We start from the raw sequence: 22,584 nt of genomic DNA on the forward strand, positions 1-22,584 counted from the left end.
CAAGTTCCCCCTGGCCCCGCACCCCTGCCTGGGCCTTCCGCACCCCTGAATCAGCCGTCCTTGACAGAGAGGAACCTCGCTAAAAGAGCCCACTTGCCCAGGGAGGCCCGGACCCTTCCCTTCGGGTTTCCTGGCCACAGCCCCTCTTCTACTCCCTCTCCTCCCCGCGAGCTTTTCCAGGCGGTACTGAAGTCCTTCCTACACACACGCTATTTTTGTACCATCACTCTCTCCTTCCTCCCCCCTTCCCCCTACCTTCACTTACTTCCTGCTTTTCCTTCACCTCGGCCCAGCTCTGAAAGAATCGGGGCCCCTCTGGCCCTCACCCACCCCGAGAGGGGCCTTCGGCTTTGGGGCACAGGAGCAGGGCCACTGGGGAGGGGCGAAAGGCAGGCTCCCCCTTCATTCACTCCCCCGCTCCTTCGCCGCCTCCAGCCTCCCGCGGCCGGAGTCCGGAGGCGAGGGGAGGCCGGCCGCAACTTCCCCAGTCCACCTTAAGAGGACGATGTAACCGGCTCGCGGCGCTGACCTTAGAAAAACAAGTTTGTGCAAAGTGGAGCGAGGGGCCCGGGCTCTGGGCAGCTCCGGCGGCTCTTCCACCGTCTCGCAGCCCTCGCCGGCCCGGCGGCGCAGGTCCGAGCCCGGCTGGCCGAGGGAGGGGGCGAGGGGGAGGCGGTTCGGGGCCCGGGGCCGCCGCGCGGGCTTCTGAACTGGCATATTGTCGGAGCCCGGGCTCGTCCAGTCCTGAGCCGAGAGGGGCGCCCCCGGCGGGGGCCGCAGCCTGGGCCCGGGCCGGTGTGCGGGGGTGCCGGGGCCGCGCGCGCCGCCCTCCCTCCCGGGGCGCGCAGCCGGCGGGCGTTCGGCTGAGGTGCCGGCCAGGCTGGAGCCCCGCAGCTTCCCGCGCGGCCGGCGGGAGGAGGGGGAGGGGAAGGAGGGCGGGGGCCGTGGCCGGGACTGTGGGCCAGAGGAGGCGAGCCACGGCGCCGCAAGGAGCCCGGGCGGGGCAGGTGGGCAGCGGCGGGGGCGGCCGGGCCCGCTGCCCCTCGCCCTGCCCTCGCGTCGGTCCTCCCTCTCCCGCGCTGTCTCGATCTGCGCGCCGCCTTGCTCACTCCGAGCTCGCTCGCTCGCTCGCTCGCTCGCTCTCTCTCTCCCCCTCTCTCGCCTCTCTGTGTCTCTGGCTCTCTGCCTGGCTCCCTTGGGTCTGTTTCCCTCTCCTGCCGCTTCTTTCGGGCCGTCCCTGGCTTCGTTTCTCGCGTGCTTGGGGTCTCTCCCCCTCTCCGCCTCTCGATCTCTCCGGGGGGCGGGGGGTTCTCCGAAAATCGCGGCGCTAACGGCGGCTCCTAAGCCGCTCCAGGCGCCCGTACCGGGGAGGGGGGGGGGACCCGGCCGCGAGGAGAGGAGAGGGGGGAGCCTTAGTCATTTCCCCGCTCCAGTCCGCGCCCGCCCGAGCGCGCACTCACGGCCGCTCTCCCTCCTCGCTCCGCAGCCGCGGCCCATGGAGCCCGCCCGCCCGGCCCCCGGCCGCCTCAGGCCGCTGCTCTGCCTGCTGCTCGCTGCGTCCAGCGCCTGGTCAGGTAAGCACCCCCACCCCCCACCGCTGCCGTCCCCAGATTGCGGGTTCAGGCCTCTCAGACCGCCACTCGGCTAATGTCGAGCAGTATGGGGGAGAGGTGCCCGTAACCAGGGTTACAGATGAGGAAACTGAGGCCCAGAGAGGGACAACGACTTGCCCAAGGTCACACAGCCAAGGATGGAACACAGTCTCTCTCGACTCTGACTGTGCGACACTATGCTGGGCACCAGGACAGACCCAGATGAGTTGGTTCACCAGCCCCTGCCCAATCTGTTGGCGGAGGCAGGCTGTCAGAAGCTTTCAGAGCAAGGCGCCCCTGGCTTCTCTAGACGCTCTTATGTTTTCCACATGTTTGACTTCAGGGTCTAAGAGAAGGGGCAGAGGTCCTTCCAGTACTGACGGGATGGAACAGAAGCAGGCGGTTGCAATTAGGGAAGAGTGAGCTATCCCTCTTGTGCGCAGAGTAAAACAGTGTTAGTATGGGGGAGAGAGAGGAAGGGAGGCCAGGGTAACCCTGGGGTGAGCTGCTGCAATCCACAGATCCTGATGTGGAAACACGGCGGATTGTCCCCGTGGTTGCCAAAGCCTCTTGCTGGATGGTCGTGCTCCCTGCTGCTCTCCGGCCCCTCCTCCTTCCTCCTCCCTTCCCCAGGCTTCCAGGCAACTCCCTGCAGCTCAGGTGCTCTGTGGGGCTGTTACCTGTGGCTCTGAGCGTGTCTTTTTGTTGGCCTACATCAAACACCTGGCTGTATCCAGCAGGCGGGCTCAGAAGTCTACCGTGTGTTCGCCAAGGGGTGAGGTCACCATTCAGGAGCCCTGCTTCTTAAAGGGGTTTTGCAGCACCCTGAGTATCCTGGGAGGGGGTGGGGGGTGGAGAAACTGCGTTAAAGGAGTTGTTGGAGGGAGAATGGGGATCTTGTTTTTTTGACTCCTTGAAGCCGTGTTGTCAGCAGAGGGGTCTCTGCACCTCCCCTCCCCTGAGGAAGGAGGTAAAGATGAGCTCAGTATGCACCTCCCCCCTCCTGCATTTGCCTAGAGACTGGTAACCATCTGATAGCTGTGAGAAACGGAGAACTAGCAAACAGTGGGTGGAGGGAGTAGTGGGGGTGGACAGCAGCTTCTCTCTGCCCCACAGTTTCCCCTGATCCCCGGAACCCACGCAGCCATCCCCCCACCTCCCCTCTCCCAGTCTTTCAATTACAGTTGGGTCCTCGCTGGACAAGAGGAGGTCCTGATAGATTTCATGGCTCTCTGGTGAGCCGGTGGCATCTCCGATCTACTCCTTCCTGCCTGAGCCGGCCATTTACACCCAGCAAAAGTCCGAGGCCCTGCCCTGCCGTCCTTCCTGGCCTGGAAGTGCACGAGGGTCTCTCTCAAGCGCTTAATTTTCCTGAAGCAGGGAACTGGGTCCAAGTTAATTTCTAAATGTCTATTCCAGACCCTTCTCTAACCAGGACCCCGTGGTTCCATCCCTGGCAAATGAGGGGTGATGCTGATTAATGAGTGGGCAGCTGCCTTTCCCAGGGCTACCTGGGAACACCAACACCCTTCTCGGGAGGAAATTCTCCCCGTTTTGCCTATAAAAACAATCTATAAAATGGTAAAGTTTAGGCCATAAAACTTCTGTTCCAATCCATTCAGTATCAATAGCCTGAAAAAGTGGGAGCAGCAGACGGGCAAAGATTAACTTTGAAATAAATAAATCTTTGGAGGTAAGAATAAACTTCTTGGTTGAGGGTGGTGGGGAGGGGGTGTCACCGCCAGAGCTCAAGCATCCCAGCATCCTTCACTCGGTTCTACGGGGTCCTGGTCACCCTCGCCCGTGGCATGGAATTCACCTGGTCTGACTGAAGGATGGGCCTTCAGACCCTTCTCCCAGGGCTCCAGGCATGGGCTTTATGACAAAGCACAAGAGAGGCAGGACAGAAGGGCAGGAAGGTAGAAGGAGGCAGTTGTCCAATTTTCTAAGAAAATGGATTTGTTTGCGAAACTCAAATGTCAGGCTTAGGAAGACAGCTTTGGATTGAATGACTACTAGTGTCTCTGGCAGGACTGTCAGCCTGGGCAGTGTCACATGACTGCTGTGGCTTCACATGATCACTGTTTGGAGGGGGCTGGTCATGGGAATTATCTTGGTTGGGGGAGACAGGGAAAGAAGTTTCTAAAGATTGCTCTCAGCACAGATGCTGCCAAAGGGAAATTCTGAAAAGAGGCGGCAAAGTCACCAACCTGTGTTCTTGGAGCCAACGTGAGGCCTGTTTCCTCAAACAGCTTCACCGAGGGAGATCGTGAGGCTGGCAGAAGGGCAAGGGGCCAGGGTGGGGACAGCTGGGCAGCCGGATTCTGCAGCACAGCAGCGGTGCCTGACACTGAGCCTGCAGGCTCCTCACTTTGGCCCCACCTAGGTCTGGCGACCTCTGGGACCCCTGCTGAACAGACTTCAGATAAACCCCCATTCACTCCTCGCTCTGACTTGGAGAAGGCCAGGCCAAAATGGGGGTCAGGCTTCGGGGGACAGCTGGCCCTCTGCTGAACCTCTCACCTGTCGGAAGAGGGTAGCATGCTGGTGACTCCTCTGTACTTCCCTAAGTGGTGAAGTTCATCTCACTTCCTGTTTCACAAGAAGAGAAAGGGGGGCGGAGTGCTTGGCCCCAAAGAACTCAGTCTGTGGAAGGTCCTTTAAGGCCTTGGTGTTCTCTGGGTACTTTCTTGCCATTAATTATTCCTTTACCAACCCCGTGGAGACTCGTGGTGTGATTCATCCAGCACGTATGAAGTCCTGATGGGAACCGTGTGTTGAGAGAAAGGAGGAGAACCAATGTTCCTTGAATGTTACCTGTATTCCAGGCTGTGTGCTGAGCGCCTCATCTGCGTAATCCCATCAATCAGCGAAGCAAAGCATGAGTTGGCTGTTATCCCCATTTTGCAGATGAGGAAAATAAAGTCCAGAACTGGGGAAGTAACCTGTCCAAGCAGTAAGTGGTAGGGAGCCTGGATTTTGAATCCTGGCCTCATGGCTAGGCAGCCTTTGAGGGAAGAAATTCAATGACTTAATCAGGGTTACTTAGTCCAAGCTGAAGAGAACCAGAGGGGCCCCCACCCAGCTCAGACAGAGGTTTGTGGAAGGGTTCCTTCTGGGGCAGAAGTTGTTAACTGAGCCATGGTCATTTCTCTGAAAGCGCCCAGAGGATGCAAGCACTGGCAGCCCCTTGGTCCTCATAAACGACAGCTCTGGGAGCAGTGTGGCTCCCATCAGAGCCCCCGATCTGGACAGCCGAGCTCTGTGGAGGCCCCAGAGCTGGAATCTTCCTCCCTGCATCTTCCTGGTGCCCTTTGCGACAGATGGAGAGGGGGTGTGTGAGAGGAAGGCAGTCTAAAACTGTTGTACAGATCCCACACACGCTCGCTTGCTGCTTCCAATGGCTCCGTGCGACAGATTATTTTCTTATTTGTAGTCCTGGACTGATGGAAGGTGCCCCCCGCTCCGCCTCTTTTTAATGTGCTCAGATTTCTGGTCTGTCAACACAATTCTAATCATGTCACTCCCCTGCTCAAAACTGTTGAGTGGGTCCAAGTTTTCTTTTTTTAAAAAAAAAAAACCTACAACAAGGCCTGGGCTCCCTCCCTGACAGGCCCTATTCCTCAGCTACATGTTTTCCAAAGAGCTGACCTGTTGAGATGCTTCTAAACGACCAGGCTTCCTCCCTGCAGACAGAGCTTTCCTGGCAGCTCAAGTGCATTGGCATCTAAGAGACCCTGAGAAGGCCTGCAGTTGTCGAAGCCCCAGCCAGGCCTTGTTTACTCCAGGGTTCCCTAGACATATGAACAAGAAGCATTGGGTTTGTTTAATGCCCATTAACACGCGGCCTAACCCAGTTTGGTAAATGTCTTCGTACAAATCCACACCCTCAGCTGAACTTTCTCATCTCTGTGCCTTCACTTATGCTGTTCCTGCCACCAGAGATGCCCTTCCCTGTACGTCCCTATCTTCATATGTCGGAATCCTACTCAGCCTTCCATTTGTGCTGCCTCATGTTCCGTGGGATCTCTTCCTCCTCTGAACGTTCACCCCAGGATTTATCTAAAGCTACTTATCACTTTCCCCTTGCTTTATCACATATGAGTGCATGTTTAACTCTGGTTCACATAGTGGTTCTGCATTGTAGCCTCTCCACATACAGACACAGCATACCCTACCTGGACAATTTGCTGAGCTCTGTGTTTCGGTTTCCTCACCTGTAAAATGGAGTTGACATCAACAACTGTATTTCAGACACTAAGTCAGCCAACCCATGTATAACACTTGAAGCCATGCCTGGCAGGTAGTAAGCGCTCAGTACCAGTTTACTGCACGTTACGTTCAACCAGTGTTGTAATCGTCATTGTTTCGTTCTCTGGGTATTCTCATCTATGGGAGTGGGACTGATGTTGGAAAGCACCCAGCACAGCTCCTTGCACACAGTAGGTGCTCACAGAACAACAAAAGCTGTTGAGAGTGAACACGAGATTGGCACTTTTCCCTGTGGCTTTTGTGCGGTTGGGGAGGACAAGTTGCGCAGAGACCGACCAGCTGGTGTGATGGAATAGTTACTGGGACTGAGCGGCCACCGTGGGCACAGCCTGCCTCTAGGTGTCTCTGTCCGGATCCACAGGGCTGGAATTGCCGATTCCTAGACCAGGAAAGCAGGAGGGGGCCTGAGAGAGCCATCAGTCAGCACCTCTTTGTGCAGCTGAGAAAACTGCAGCCCTGAGGGAGGAAGGGACCGGCCAGGCTCACACAGCAGGTCCCTGGCAAGACCTGGGTGGCATGCCAAGCCCCCTGTCATCCAGGCCAAGGCTCTTTAAAACTGAGCTGTGCTGGAAGTTTCCATCGTTAAAGCTAGAAATCTGACAGGATCCCAAATTCCCTGGAAAATACCAAAGTAATAATAATGGGAAACATTGTTTCTGGCCACTTACTGGGCTCAGCACTGGGCATGTATGATCCCAGTGGGACTCACAGTTACCCTGGGTGATGTGCATGGTTGTAATCAAATCCATCTGACCAGTGAGGAAACTAGGCTCAGAGAAACAGAGCAACTTGCTCAAGGCCACACAGTAAGTGGCAGAGTCAGGATGACCATAGCACCCATGATGTACACTCACTAGGCGTCACCTCGCCCTGACAGGTAGAAACACTGAGGCCCTGGGGTACTGGCGTCCTGCCCTCTTGGCACTCCTCGCATATTTCTGTCAATCAGTGTATCCTTCTGGGAGGCAGAGGCGGCGGGTGTTCCCAAGATGTGTTTCTGTCCCATACTGAAGAAGGAATCATCTGTTTTCACAACTGAAACTGCTTTTCTGTTAACTTGGGCGTTCCTGGGACAGGTCTTTTGATGGAGCCCTCCGCAAGGTGGATTTTCCCTGCCAGGTGTCCTGCCAGGCCCTCGGTCCAGAGAGATGCAGAACAGCTGAGGTGGAAGCTGGCCATTCTACAGAATTGGTTCTTTGTGTCTGTGAGATTTCCTGGCACGTCCGACTGGGGGCGCAGAGTGTGAGATGGCTGCAGAGTAAGCCAGGAGCTGAGGGAGATCAGGTGCCCAGATCAGGGGGAGATTGGAAGCCAGGAGTGAGGGATGAGCCTTTAGGCTAGGGGCCCGGAGCCGGAGCGTGTGGGTGACGATGCCACGGTGGGTTCTAGTGCCCTCATTCTTCAGAGCCCACATTGTCCTCCAGAAGTGGCGGCCCATGCTGGAAAAAAGTAGTGCATGGTGTGCTAGGGACTAGCTGAGCTGTGAATCTGTGCTGCCTCTTCCTTATCTTCTTATTTTGGAAAATTTCAAACATTTGCGAGATGAGGAATGGTGTGAGGAACCCCAGCTTCAACAGTCATCGGCCATTCATGTTTCACCTGCCCCTCATTTTTCTGGGGGTGGGGGGAGGAGGGAGGATTGTAAAGCAAATGGTAGACATCAGGCATCATTTCATCCATCAATGCTTGGATGTGTGCCATTGTCTAATCCTTACAGTGAGCCAAAAAGCATAGAATCCTTCATCCCCATTTTATGGGTAAGGAAACTGAGATTCCCCAAAGCTGAGTTGGACTCCTCCCAAGGCCACATAACCAGTGAGAGTTAAATAAAGCTGGATCCAAGGCTCGGTTTACTCAACCATTTTTCTGTCCTTATTATGGTCATTTTAATTACAAATATTCATTCAGCGAATATTTTTGAGCATCTATGTGCCAGAGGTGGCTCTAGGTGCTAGGGATACAACTGCAAACGGACAAAAATACCTGCTCTCATGGCACTGACACTAGTGAGGAAGGAAAAACAGACCCAAGTAAACATTATGTCAGGTGGAGACAAGTGCCGTGAAGGGAACTAAAGCAGGTCGAGGGAATAGGAGGTTGAGTGGGGAGAGAGGGAGGGCCTCTCTGAGGAGCAGAGGGCTGCATAAAACTGAGGGAGCAACCATGAGAATATCAGGGGAAGAGCAGGCCACACAGAAGGAGAAGCAAGTGCAAAGGCCCTGAGGCTGGGATGGGTTAACTGTGTTCCAGGAATAGCCAGTGAGTCTGGACTTAAGGGAGATAGGCAGTAGGGGAGTTAGGAGAGGTCAGGGCCAGACCAAGTAGGATCTGGTTCACTGAGCACTTGGCATTGAACATGTGAGGTCATGTGGTATGATCACTACTCTGTACATCATCTCATTTAATTCTCACCACACCGTTCTGTAAGATGGGAACTGTTATTATACCATTGGACATATGAAGAAAGAGAGATTCAGAGAGGTGAAGTGACTTGCCTAAGGTCACACAGCTTATAAGTGCAGAGGTAGGATTTGCGCTCAGACCACTAAACACTGTAGTATCCTCATCACTACTTTCCTGTTTTCACTCTTACCCCCTCCAGTTTCTTTACCCATAGCAGCTGGAGTGAATCAAATCCTCTTTGTCCTTCTCCAAACTTTTCAGTGGTTCCCACTCTGCCCTTAGAATAAAATCAAACTCCTTACAATGATCCATGAGACATGGCATTTTCTGGACCACATCCATCTCTCCAGCCCCAACCAGTACCACACTTGCCTTCCTCCATGGGCTTCAGCCACAGCAGTCTTCTTTCTGGCCTTCATATGCACCAGCTGCTTTCCTACCCCAGGGCTTTTGCACTTGCTGTTCTCTCCTATTGGAACACCTTCCTTGGTCTTTGCATTCTTCAGGTTTCAGTTGCAATCTCACCTCCTCGGAGATGCCTTTTACAACTGCCCCATTCTAAAAGTGGTTCTGCTTGTTATTCTCTATCGTGGCACCAAATTCGTTTGCACTCCTAACCATTTCTATATTTGTTTAATTATTTCAGCCCTGTCTCTCCCACTAGAATATAAGCTACATGAGAGTAGGAACTATGTCTTATTCACTGCTGGGCCTCCTGGGACCTTACACAGGGCCTGGTAACAGTAGGCAGATTAATACATATTGGTTGAATGAAGAAAGACACTCATTTTAAAAAGGGAGCTCAGAGCCATGAGGTCACACAGGCAGTAACCCTGGTTGGAAAGCAAACCTGTGCTCTAACCATTACACAGTCCTACCTCTAACGGGGGCCATGACCACACTGCAAATCCCTGCCTATCATGCTGAAATAGGGATCCCTAAAATATCAGGAAGCACAAAATATCAGTGCCAGCTGGGATGGAGGTAGGGGCCCAGAAACCCTGGGATTGGTACTTAAACTCTGGCTATATAGAACAGCTTGCCCCAGTGTAGACACCCTGGTGAACGAGCAGGCAAACCATGAAACATGACACAGTTCGTGCTACGTCCTTTTGGCCTTGATTTGGTTTGGAGGGCCTGACTCAGTGCCAGCCTCCCCCAGTGGGTCCTTCATTGCACAAGGCTGTGTGGTGCAGTGGGTGAAGTTGTGGGTGGAGTCAGACTGCTCCGCAGCCCTGTGACCTTGGCCAAGTGGCTGTACCTCTCTGAGCCTCAGTCTTGCCCTCTGTGAAGTGGGGGTGATGACAGCCTGTGTTGCCGGGTCACTGCGGAGGCTGGTGAAGCCTGTCGTGCTCCTGATAATACCCGTGCTCAATGCTCATTAACCATCATTACTATTACTCTTATCTCTGTGTGGTCACCATTTTATGGTTGGAGCTCTACAGAGCAGGTGGAGGTCCTGCTCCATCACTTACCAGCCAGGACTTGGAACTCACTACACTGCCCCTCTGGGCCTCAGTTTCCCCTTCTGTGAAGTGGAGGCTCAGCTTGGCTGCTCTCCTGCTGGTCCCTTCCAGCTCAGATGCTCCAGCCAGGATGCCTCTCTCACCCTTCATCTTGATGGTACCCCAGACCCCCTCTCTAGCAGGGGAGGCAGTGGAGAGGTACCCACTTTGGGGCACATTCCTGAGTGAATCCAGCATGTGCTACTTCTTGGCTGTGTGCTCTGGAGCAGGTGTCTTGCCCTGCTCTGAGCCTCAGTTTCCTCATCTGTAAAACGGAAATGCTACCACTCTTTCCTCCTGCACAGGGACTGTTGAGGGTTAAGGGAATTAAGAGCTGTGGAAAGTGCTTTTGTGAACTGCAAAAAGCACTATAAAAGGCATCAGCGGATAGTGTCAGCTTGGGGAAAAATCTTGTCCGGAGACTGTCTGCTGTGGGCAGCAGAGTGTGCTGAAACCTTGGCAAATGTCATTTAATAAATGTGCGTTCCTTTTAAGGGGGCCGTTATCTCAGCTGGGAAAACGTGTGTACGTCCTTGATAGCCTGAGAATCCAGAATCCTGAGCCAGAGGGGACCCAGTCACAGGGGGAAGAGATCGCACGTGACTGACCTCAGTGTTTTGAGTCCTGCCTCTCAGGGTCTCAGCTTCCTTACCTGTAGGAAGGGGCTGGTGACAACAGCACTTGCTTCACTAGGCCGTCATGACAGTTAAATAAATGAGGGCTCCCTGTTATGTGACCTCATCCACACGTTGTACCCATGAGGCCGTGGCCGGGCAGCACCAGGGCCTGTCCTAGAGTAACATCTGGGCCTGGAGGTTGGAAGGACACCCTGGGTGCTCAGCCTCTCCAAGCCTCACTTCCGGTCCTCAGCTTCTCCCTCTGCAAAATGGGGAGGTGGGAAGGAGGTCCTTAGGTTGTCAAGGAAGTGGATGGTGGGTGTTAGTGCCCCTGCATGCTCTCCCAGCCTCACCTGGCCCCCACCAGGCCTGGCGAATATGAAGGGTGCTTACAGCACACACGTATCCATAGTTCTTTCCCTGCTGCTTTGCAAAGAGGGCTGTGCTGCGAGCATTTCTTCATTGCCTCCAGATCCCGTCCAAACCTAGCAAATGCTCACCAGGGCTCTGACCCTCCCCGCCCCCCCAGCCTCCCGCCAACAGCGCATATAGCCTGCCCACAGGTCCAGCTCCAAGGGGTCTTGTGCAGACATTGGGGCAGAGCTAGTTCTGCCTCAGAGAGAATCCTTAGCTTCTCAGGCTTAAGGCTGGGATCCTCTGTCATCCTCTTCATCCTTAAATATCCACTGCATGGTGACACGGCCCTGCACGAGTGCTTCCTCTGTGCCAGGAGCAGCACTGAGCTCTTTACACACATTAGCCTGTTTCATCCTAGAAGAGCCCTAGTGTTATTATTATTATTATCATCATCATCATTCTCATTCTACAGATGAGAAACCAGAAGTCCAAAGGGGTTAAGACACTTCCTGCGGTCTCATGAGTGGCAGAGTTAGAATCCAAACCAGAACATGCATTCAACGAATGCCAGGCACTGGTATAAACCTGAAGGAAACTGCAGGGAACAAAACTAAATCCCTCTCAGAGGGCTTATAAGTAAATCTAGGGTAGGGAGATAGATGCTGATGAAATTGACAAATGCTTGTCATATGTCGGGTGATATGTATTGTAGATACAGGGTGATATGTGTTGTAGAAAGATAAAGCAGAGCAAGGGACATCGAGGGGGGTAGTGTTTTATATACCACGCCAAGGAAGGCCTCTTAGGCCAGAAGGAGGTGAGGCACCCAACATGCAGATATCTATGGGATGAGAGTGCCAGGCAGAGAGAATGGCAAGTGCAAAGGCCCTGAGGTGTGTAGAGAATCTGGCATGGTTGAGAGCAAGACTGCAGGGCCCTGGGGGCCACCGCAAGGATCCTGGGCCTCACTCTGAGTACAGTGAAGGGTGCAGGAGGGTTTTGCACAAAGGAATGATGTTACCTTAGGTTTTAGAGGCTCCTCTGGCTACAGGGAGGATACATGTTACACAGAGGTGAGGTGGAGCAGGGAAGCCAGTTTGGAAGCTGAGATGAGGATCTAGGTGAGGGACGGTGGTGCAGTAGAGGTGGTAGGGAGAGGTCAGAGCCTGGCCAGATCTTGGAAGCTGAGGCAGCAAGCTCTGCTAATAGCTGGCTGTGGGTCAGGAGAAAGATGGGAGTCGAGGAAACGTACAGATCTCAGGCCAGCTCTTCCAACCACTGAACATTTGGCCTTGGGGAGAGAGACGATGGTACCCCCTTGTTTACAGGTGAGAAAGTGGAGGCTTAAAGAAAAGTGACTCTACCAAGTCACTCCACTAGGGCTGACATATAAAGGTCTTCTGGCCCCAGAGCCCAAGCTATGGACTGTCCTGGCACCTTAGGAGTTTACCTGCTGCATGGAAGGGGCTACTAGTGTCTGCCCTTTCCCTGCAAGGGTATGGACAGTACCCAGTTCTCTGAGTTGCCTGGAGTGGGGGTGAAGGAGAAAGTACCCTGGGCCCACTGGGCCCTCCCCCACTTTATTCACAAGGCCATGTGTATCCTCTTTTGTGCTAGTTCCAAGGCAGGTGCTAGTTTCCACCGCAGAACCTGGGACATCTCCGCCCAATGGGTACCAGTAGACTGCTCCCAGTGATGACCTGCTGTTCAGATGGTAACTGAAGCCATCCTTTCAAGTGGTAGGTTAGCCCAGTCCCTAGCCCTTCCCCAGCTTGCTCACAGCCATTGAGCATGTCCCAAAGACTGTGCCCTGGTCCCTGAATTGTGCCAAGCCCTTTTCTCTCCTCCTCACCTTTGTGCAGAGGAAGAAAAGTTCCACCTTCTTGAATGCCTTCCCTTCTCCCCAGCCTCTGTCAGCTTTCAAGATGCAGCTCAGGGACCACCGCCTCCAGGATGTCTTCTCAGATCTCACCCCTCTTCCAATACCCTATCCCCAAGCCTCTTCTTGCTCACTGATCACCCTGCACATGATCGTTGCCTGTGTCCGGGACTCTGCCCCACAGTGGTGGGGATCCATCTTACTTGGCTCTGTGTCCTGTGGCATCTAGGACAGGGCCTAGCCATAGAGTGAGGTTTGAAAGGGCATGAATGAATCGTTCTGACTCCAGAGGAACATCAGTGCCCCAAGCTCCCCAAATGGGAACTGCAGAGTCTACACAGCCATCACCCATGCAGCCCCCTCCTGAATGCATCCTGGGGACCGTCTGCCCCACCCAGGGTCATGAGCTTCAGCAGGGCATTTCCAGGCTGGCTTCTTTACCACTGTGCCCTACGGCTAGCACCCAGTCAGTAGGTGCTCAGTAAAGGTTTGAGTCTCTGGTCAAGGGCAGGACCCTGTGCCAGGGGCCATGCAGCACTTTCCCACCAGGAGCCAGATTTGAGGGAAGCATCTCCCCTGCCCTCCTTCCTCTCTCACCACCCTGTATGTGCCAGGCATGTTCACCACTGGGTACACTCACACACTTGGGTGCATGGACACACGGTGTACACAGACAGTGGTCTCCACACATGCTGGGCCCCTGCTCCCCAGCACTTAAAGCACACACACCCTCACATTCACACTCATGTATACACCATTTCCATCGCACACGTGCCCTCCCTGCGCGCGCACACACACACACACTTGTGCGCACATCCCGCTCCTATCCTCCCCTACCCACACACATATTCTATGCACCCACATGCTCACACCCCTCCCCGATATCTGTCCGTTCACACCTTAGGTGCAGACAGACCCTCTCATGCCACCAACAGGTTCACACCCACATTCAGATACCCTCCTGGGCACAGTTCATGCCCCCCTCCTGCCCCTGGTCCCTGGTCCTCTTCTGACACACTTCTGAGCTGCACCAGAGCACGTTCCTGCACATACGAGCATCTTGTGCACATGCCCACCCATGCACATGTGTGTGAACACTTGTTCTTGGCGCACTTGTGCACTCGTGTACCCACTCCTGCATCTGCCCTCTTTCACTCCTGTGTGCATACTCCCATCCATACTCCTGCACTACACACTCTCGTACAGAGACATCAGAGATACCAAAGGCAGCACCTGATGAGGTGCTGCTGTGTTGGGGGGATAAACCAGCAGCCCCCTGAGGATGGCCGAAAACGATCGAGGTCAGGAAAGGGGGATGCTGAGCTGTCCCAGCTGTGGGGGCCGCGGTGGATGCCATCTTGGGATGCTGAGCCCTGGGCACTGCCAGACCTCCGGCCATAGCCTCCCAAGCCCCGGGCTCCTTGAGTTTGTGGAAATCTGAGGGGTAACCTCCAGCCTGTCCCCAAGACCCCTGCCCTGGTGACCCACTGCTTCCAGGAGCAGGCAGGCTCCCATGCAAGTGGCAGTGAGCACCCATCAGGGAAAGGCTGGCTCTTGGGAAATGTGCATTTCAGCTTTGCCTCTGCATCTTCATGAAGCAGGAGGAATCACACCCAGAGATCACAGTGGCCCTGTTTCCCTCCCGGCAAGTTTCAGTTCTAAGTTGATTTGTTCCATTAGAAAAGCACCCATGCTTATTTTTTCACTTCTGATGAAATTGTCTTCATCTTTTCTTAATCTCAAAAACTACACATGATTGTTGTACAAAAAAAAAATCAAATATTTTTCCAAGTCCAATGGTCAGGTTTCAGTCCCCATCTTATTTCATCTCTCGCACCCTCCTTGGCCTATTCGTGGAGGACAAAGTGGGCGCGGTGGGGGAAAGCAGGTCATGGGGAGGGGGCAGGAGATGGGGTCAGAGGTGCCAGCAGGAGTCTCTGTCTAAAGGGTTGAGGCTCAGTCCAAATGTAGCGTTGGAGTTGTTTCTTTAAAGTCTATCTTGTCTGCTCGTGTGCAAGCCCCATGAGGCCAGGACACAGCCGTTCTGCAGCCCTGAGCTGAGGGCCTGGCTCACAGCAGATCCTGGTAATTCATCACTGTCCAGCCATGCTGTGAGCTCCCTGCATCCCGTGGACAGAGTTCCTCGTACAACAAGTACACGGGGCAGTTCCACCCACTGTGCTGACTTCTTCCATTAGATAACTTACGTGTTTTATTTCATTGCTTAATATTCTTCCAAAAGCAACAAATGTTCACTACAAAAAAGAGAGAGAGACTTCAATATATTATTTGCTATAAAATAGAAAATATGCCTATCCCTGTGTCCACCCTGGTCCACGCTGGTCCCATTTCCCAGTCATAACTTACCTCAACATCGTGATGTTAATCATTCTAGGCCTTTTCTCTAGACAATTAGATCAGTCAGTCTGCAGATGTTTATTGAGCATCTGTTCTGCGCCAAGCACTGTATTTTCTTATTACCAAATGGGATACTGTAAATATTCTTTAATAAGCATCCAGTTTAGAAAATCTGAAAATACCCAAAATAGAAGGAAAAAAAGGAAAAACCCATTAGATTCATGATCCAAAGAGATTCATGATCCAAAGTGGGTTGTGTTTTATAGCTTTGTATAGTACCTTGCAGTTGTTTATTTATACGTAGTTTTAGTTTACAATGTCATGATCATACTGAAAGCAGTTTTCCTGCTTTTTTATTGCACAAGTAACACAAACAGAAGACGTAAAAGCAAAATCCCTTGGAAGTCTACTACTCACAGTTAATTACTACTAATCTTTAATATCAGATATACATTTTTTTCAAAACTAGAAGTTTGGGATCACACTGAAAACATCACTCAGGAACTGACTCTGATCTTGTAGTCTATTTCTGTGTCCATAATTATAATCCTTACATGTAGGCTTGGTCATCATGTGAGTTCATCATCAGGGGATCAGCAGCCTCCTTTTCTTGGAAATTAGAATATTTCCAATTTTTTATTTTTATAACAACACCTGAATGAATGAAGCAAAATGTTTGCACATATCCTTAGTAACCTGAGTATGATTCTACATATTTATTCACTCATATTTTAACAACATCAAAACGTTGATCACAGTTATCTTTGATGGTATTCTATGAGATTATTATTTTCCTTTTATACTTTTTTGTTTTCTCTAAATGCTTTGCAATAAACAGATTTTATTTGCTAACCACAGTATCATTTAAAATTATGCCATGCAAAAATTTCCAGACTGCTACAGTTTCACAGTGATGGTTTTTTATGGCTGCCTGTAATTCCATCTAGTGGACAGGCTACTGTTCACTTAACCTTCCTCTGTCATTGGCCACTTGGGTTTTTTCCCAACTTTTTCAAGATCATTACATGGGAACCCCACTCCATATCCGGGGTCATGTCCTCATGGAACAGCCCAGCAAGGGCTGGAGAACAGGATTCACACCTGTGGTACCTCCTGCCACACTGCTTTCCCAAAAGGATGCGCCACTCTCCACTCCCACCAGCATCATGTGACGATGCCCAGCTGCCCTCCTCTCCCAGAGACAGTTCAGGCTGCTAAACCATCGCTTTCTCTGCCAGGAGGGCAGGAGAGAGCGGGAAATGGGTTTGTCAGTGATGCCAGCGCGATGACCCCAGGCCCAGAACCGCGGGAGTGATTTTTAACAAGGCCGATTCCCAGAACAGAACCTGCCGAGAAAAAGAAAAGCAAGCAAGCGAGGGAACGACTCTGCTGGAAACACACACACACAAGCAGATTAAAATAATATTTGGCACTTCTGTCGCACTTTTAAAATTCTTCAAACGCTTTATAAACACTAGCTAATTAATTAAGCCTCCTAAATCTGGCTGCAGTTGGTAGAGAGAGCTTGAGAGGAGCTAAAAAAGGCGGGGCGGGGGGGGCGGCCCCACACAACTCCAGATTTTATTGTGGCCTCCTGGCTGTGACTGCAGGCCTCCGGCTGCACAAGAATAGCCCTGCCCCAGCCGCAGGCCTGGCTCCGCACCTCCTCTTCTGCTCCCGCCTCCCTCGCCAGCTGCTGACTCACTGCCCTGTGCGGTGGTATTGGTAAGGATAATAATAACCACCATTGACGGCGTGTCTATGGGCCAGGCACAGTCCCGGGCTCCAGGCTCGCCATCTCCCAGACCTGCCTGTGACAGCCCCTTTAACAGATGAAGAAAGAGCCTCAGGGAGAGGATTTGCCCAGGAGCAAGTGAAATCCCTCCTTCCTTCATTAACGCGTTCATTCAACGTGTATTTATCAAGGGCCCGGTGTGCGCCAGGCAGTGTTCTAGGTAGGGGGCTGGAAACACTTCCTTGTGGATCCTTCGTCCTGCTTGGGGGGAACATGACGGTCCAGAGAAAATCAAGTATATGATAATGTATCTGTGGTAATAACGGGAACAGAAACTAGAGTTTAACCAGCACCTGTGCTGCAGGCATTTATGTCCAGCTGTGTCCTCATGACTGTCTCGGGGGTGTGGGTGCCAGTACCCCACTTTGGGGGTGACGGAGTGGAGGCCCAGGGAGGGCGGGTGCTGAACTGGCTGAGGGTGGACCGTGCTCTCACGCAAGCCTGCTGGCCGCAGCGCCCGTGCTTCCTGCCGGTGGCGTTTCTAGTCCAGTCTCCAGTGTAGACGCAGCCCTTCGGGGATGGTCCTGCTGGGTGCTCATGGCAGCTCTTGATGCTGCCCGGGATCTCCTGAGGTCCCTGCCTGCCCCTGTGGGCCTCCTCCGTGTGCCTCTCACACACCTGGTCAACAGTTCTACCCCAAGCCCCTGTCCTCTGCAGACAGCGGTTTCTTCCCTACACCATGAGGGTCAGGCTGTCCTCAGGCTGCCACTCTGCATTTCCACTCACTGGCGATGAGAAACGGGCAATCCCTGGCATGGGAGTCAGGGCTGGGACCACAGGAAGGGGATGAGAGGCCTGTCCCGAGGCCCTGGGCTTACCTGCAGTGAAGGAGTCTGTGGCTGGGTAAATTCACAAGGTCTCTCCAGCTCAGCCGGAGGTGAGGGGCTGCTCGGGGCAGCAACTGCAACCCTGTCCAATGTACAAGGCAAGGTGGCCTCGGTCAGGACAGGACAGGGTCACATCAAGGGGCAGTGGAGCAACCAGGCAGAGACCAGTTGGCCCATCTGCACCTCTGCCAGGCTGCTGCCACTCCGTGTCTCTGTCTTATTCTCTCTTTCCCCCCGCCTCCTTCTCAGTCTCTCACTCCATCTCTGTCTGTCTGCCCCTCCCTCTACCCGTCTCTGTGGTTCTCTCTCTGTCTCTGTGTGTGCGTGTATGTGTGTGTTTCTCCAAGGTCTTCATGATCTGTCCTTTCTGCCCACCCCACACCTTGTTCAGAATCAAGGCCCTGGCTGCACCTCACTCCGAGCATCTGCAGCACCTCTCACAGCATCTTCACCAGGCCTGTCCATCTTCCTCCTGTGTCCCCCTCCCTCCCAACCTCCTCTACTGGGAGTCCCTGTTCATGTGCCCCAGTCCTCTCCAATTTGGGGCTCGGGTCCCTCCCCACCGCCAGCCTCTAGGACCCCTTCCAGCTGTCCACCCTGGGAGCCCTGGAGGCCCGACCTGGGTCCAGCCCCTGTGTGTCCCAGCACCCAGCCTGGGCCTGGCCTGAAGGAGCATCAGCGAGATCTGGTGGGAGTGAAGTTTGAGCAGCTGACCCTCCTCATTTATTCATTGTGTGATGACAGTAGCTTCCCCTGTGCCCAGCTTGGTGCTAAGTGACTTCTGCGTGTGATCTCATTTTCTTTTCAGAACACGCAGAGGCCTGGGGGTGGTCTACCCATCTTGTAGATGAGGAAACTGATACTAAAGCAATGCATAATCAGGTCATGGGTGAATAAAAAGTGAGCCAGGTCTCAAACCAGTTCAGATGGCTCCAAAGACCAGACCCTTCTTTTTGACACTGTCCTGGCCGTGGCATGTTGTTTGTTCCTACTAGAGATCCATGGAGATGGGCCCATAGTAACTGACAGATAAGGAGACTGAGGCTCAGAGGGCAGTAAAGGGACCCGCCCAAACTAAAGGTATCAAGCAATGTCAAGTGTGCAGTTGTCGAGCGTACTCACAGGCCTCCCTATGGGATCTTCACGGTCGCCTGAGTGATAGCCAAGGTCACACAGCAATAAGCCTTGAGCCGGGACTCACACCCAAGTCCTTGTACTTCACAAGTCCACGGCCCGGACAAGCCCCAACTGCTGAGTACTTTTCCAGGGCCTGCTTCCTGAGCCAGACCCAAAACAGAATCTAAACTCCTTATAGAGCCCCCCCGCACACCATGCTGCCGCCTACCTCTGAGCCTTTGCCCAGGCTGCTCCCCCTCTCAGGAACACTGTGCCCCTTTCTTTATTCCTGGTAAATTCAGATTTGAATTGAGAGCCCAGTTCTGACTTCCAGAGCTGGCTCAAGTACTCAAACCTACTCTCTGCCACATCATTTAAGCTCTCTGTGCCTCCCTTTCCTCTCTTGTATTAGGGTCTCACGTTACAGGCTCGTTGTGCAGGTTGCATGTGATACACGTGCAAGGTGCTGAGTTCAGGTGTGGCTCATGCTGCACTGTCAATGAAAACTGTTGTTGATAAACACTTGAGGAAACCTACAGGATCACCTAAGGATGAATAAGTAACTGGATTGTGTTTCCCTCCAGGAGTGGCAGGTGAGGACGAGCTGCAGGTGATTCAGCCTGGCGGGTCAGTTTCAGTTGCAGCAGGAGAGACGGCCACTCTGCGCTGCGACGTGACCTCCCTGCTCCCCGTGGGGCCCGTCAAGTGGTTCAGGGGCACAGGGCCAGGCCGGGAGTTAATCTACAGTCTCAAAGGAGCCCCCTTCCCTCGAGTAACAACTGTTGCAGATACTACAAGGAGAAACAACATGGACTTTTCCATCCGCATCAGTAACATCACGCCAGCAGACACCGGTATGTACTACTGTGTGAAGTTCAAGAAAGCAAGCCCTGACGTGGAGGTTAAGTCTGGACCAGGCACTCATCTCACTGTGAGTGGTGAGTATGGCCTGGGTCTCTTTTGTCCCCCTGGTCTGTGACAACAAGTCAACAAGAATGCCCTCCACCCTTTGAGAAAAAAGAAAAAAAAGAAGAATCAAGTGCAGCAGTGGGTGTTTATATCATGATCTGATTTCACTCCCTTCTACAGATCAGGGAGACTGAGGCCTGCAGAGGTCATGCTACTTGCTAAAGGCCCCACAACTGGGAAAGCTGGGAAAAGTCTGGAACCCCAGTCTGCCTGGCTCCACAGCCCTTGCCTTTTCCATCCCGTCTAGCCCTTTGGTTCCAGGGCTGAGGGAACTGAAGGTCTGAGCGACTTGCCCCGTCACAGCCCAGGTATCACCTCCTGCCTCCAGAGAGTGCCCCCCTCAGTGTGGCTGAGTCTTCTCTTTATTCAGCACCTATCGAGCACCTGCTGTGTGCCAGGCCCTGCTCCAGATGTTGTGGAAGCAGCAGTGAACAAAGCAGACAAGGCTCTTCTCCCGTGGAACTTATGTTCTCTCCCCTTCCAAAGAGAAGTCTATCCAGGGCAGGGTTTCTTTATTTCCTCTTCAGAAACATCACACTGAGAAGAAATTCCTAGAGGCATAGGTTCAGTGTTTACTCTGACGGCCCGGGCTAGAGGAGATGCCCAGAGGTTGAGTGTTTCCTGGGGGTCTGTTGGGAAAACCCTCCTGTGATTCAGGGACCGACTCACAGAATCACTGAAGGCTCCCAGCAGAGCTGGGTCATCTCAGAATGTCCCTCCCCAGGGAAGAGGTTCCCCATGTGGGTGACTTCGGGGCTGCCCCATTGAGGTAGCAAAGGTGCTCATTTAGAGTTTTCTCGCAAGAACCCTGGATCCTCTTCCTAACTCCTGAATCCTGGACTGTGACACAGGGAGGACCTTATACACCATCCAGTGCAACCCACAACGTACACATGGGGAGCCTGAGGCCAAGACGTGACAGGGACCTAGACCGCAGTCACATGGTCAGTGAGGGAATCCTTTCAGAACCCAATCTGTTTCCAGGCCAGACTCCTTCCTGCACCACCATTGGAACTGGTTTCATGGAAGAGCCTGGCACATAGAGGGGACAAGGTTGAAGGTCCTTGAATTAACCATTGAACAGGGAGCCTTTACATAGGTTTCCCCAAGGTTCAGAATGCCCCTCACATTCAGGCCCTGAGGCCCAAGGTGACTGGGAACCTCTCCCTATTTTTAGCCACAATTCTCTCATTCCATATCAGCACCTGGAGCTGCCCAGTGTTTCAACAGCTGCAAAGCACTCAGCATATGGAGACAGCGTCTGTCAGTCTTTTGTTGACAAATATCAAGTTGTTCCCAAACTTAGGATATTAGAACAGCACTGCAGTGGATAATCTTGTCCTGCATCACTGTACTCAAGTGGGAGATGCCCGCTGGAGGTGGCATTGCTAGATCATGGACTATGTGTATTTTAATTCGTGTGGATATTGCCAAATTTCCCTCCTAGATGTGGTAGCAATCGAATCTCACCACTACCCCTGGACGTAGGGAAGGCGCCTTTATCCTGACTTTGCAGCTATTACTAAACTTCCCAGCTGGTGGTTCCCTTGCTCAGCCAATCACAGCTAGTAAGTGGCTCCACTGCCACTCAGATCTGCTGCCTCCCAGGAGGCTGCTCGTCCTCGTCCCCAGGCCGCCTGCCCAGAGGATTCCCTGGATGAGAAGGGAGCGAGGGGAGGGGACGAGGGAACAGCAGCCTGACAGACGCTGAATCTTCCTCATGGCCTTTTCTCCCTATAACCAGTGCTCAGAAGGAAGGGCTGTCTGTTTTCCCTTCTACAGATAAGGACACTGAGGCTCAGAAAGGGATGTGGCTGGTGAGCAGGTAGGGGAGCCAAGACTGAACCCCCAGCGTCCTGACTCACACCCTGCTCTCTGTACCCCCACTGTGCTTGTCAAAGTGTAGAGAAAGCTTCAACCCTCTCCTATAAAATCCTGTATTGTTCTGTTCTTCAGTAATAACTATGAGAAAAAGTCCCGTGTGAGAGGCAGGACTACCTTTACAACCAGGTCAGACAGATACTACAGTGTCTTGTGATGTCCTGAACATGTTCCTAAAAGACACACTTAAAAGCACCAGGAGTTTTTCCCTCTGTTGTTGCGATCTTGCTTCTTCACTAGGCCTCATGGGGGAGCAGCTCCGGGAACTGCAGTGTGGACAGCACAGAGAGGGGCCGGTGCAGTCCCAGCAGCACCATGCACGCCCATTCCTGGCTCTGCAGGCCGAGGATGAGGAGGGGGAGGTGCTCCCTAGAGGGCGCTGGGGGCCCCGCGTGAGCAAGAGTTCATATTCTAGACTCAGGTGTCAGGGGCCCATGTCTTCCCTTGTTGCTACAGGGTCCCCAGGCCTGGGCACTCAGAAGCCACTCCTCCCGGTACTTGCTTGAAGTCAAGAATCTCAGAGGGAAAAGGGGAGGGTGGTGGTCAGTGTGGGGCTTGTGAAGGTGGGGCGCTTGCTCTGCTGATGGCCATGAAAGCTTGGATGTGACAGGAAACACTTCTGGGACACAGTGGGCGGGTGAGGAGACAGTCCCTTCATTTCTCTCAGCCTCAGTTTTCTCATCTGTAAAATGGTGATCATCATGGTCTCCTTTCAGTAGAATTGGAAGGATTTGAGGTGCTCTGTCTAAATCACCAGCACAGAGTAGGGGCCCCCCAGTCGAGGTGTTTTTTCAAGGCTGTGACCCAGTTCCCTGTACTGGGCCCCATTTCCTCACCTGTAGACAGAGGATAATCACACAGCCTTTGCATTATGTCCTGAAGGTACAACGACCTGGTGACAGGACAGCCCCTCAGGGAGCGATGGTGCTGGCCTGCCAGGCTGTGTGATCTTGGGCATATCTCAGTTCCCTCTAGTCCTCAGTTTCCCCATCTGTGCAATGGTGGTAATCACG

The 22,584-nt window shown here is 53.2% G+C and overlaps 1 protein-coding gene across 2 annotated transcripts in view; it reads left to right on the forward strand.

Annotated features, from left to right (window-relative positions):
- Positions 1-397: 397 nt before the first annotated feature.
- The window catches only part of SIRPA (signal regulatory protein alpha), a 41,433-nt gene continuing 19,246 nt past the window's right edge, over positions 398-22,584 (forward strand). Inside the window, exons 1-3 of one of the 2 annotated variants that reach the window (XM_060123235.1) lie at positions 398-633; positions 1,487-1,574; positions 19,306-19,659. In XM_060123235.1, coding sequence (XP_059979218.1) covers positions 1,496-1,574; positions 19,306-19,659 — 433 coding nt within the window. In that variant the 5' untranslated portion in view covers positions 398-633; positions 1,487-1,495. Of the gene's footprint in view, positions 634-1,367; positions 1,575-19,305; positions 19,660-22,584 lie in introns of those variants that run through there. The other variant, XM_060123236.1, reaches the window with a different exon arrangement.

This window comes from Lagenorhynchus albirostris, chromosome 15 (genome assembly GCF_949774975.1).
Source record: "Lagenorhynchus albirostris chromosome 15, mLagAlb1.1, whole genome shotgun sequence".
Classification (NCBI taxonomy): Eukaryota; Metazoa; Chordata; class Mammalia; order Artiodactyla; family Delphinidae; genus Lagenorhynchus; species Lagenorhynchus albirostris.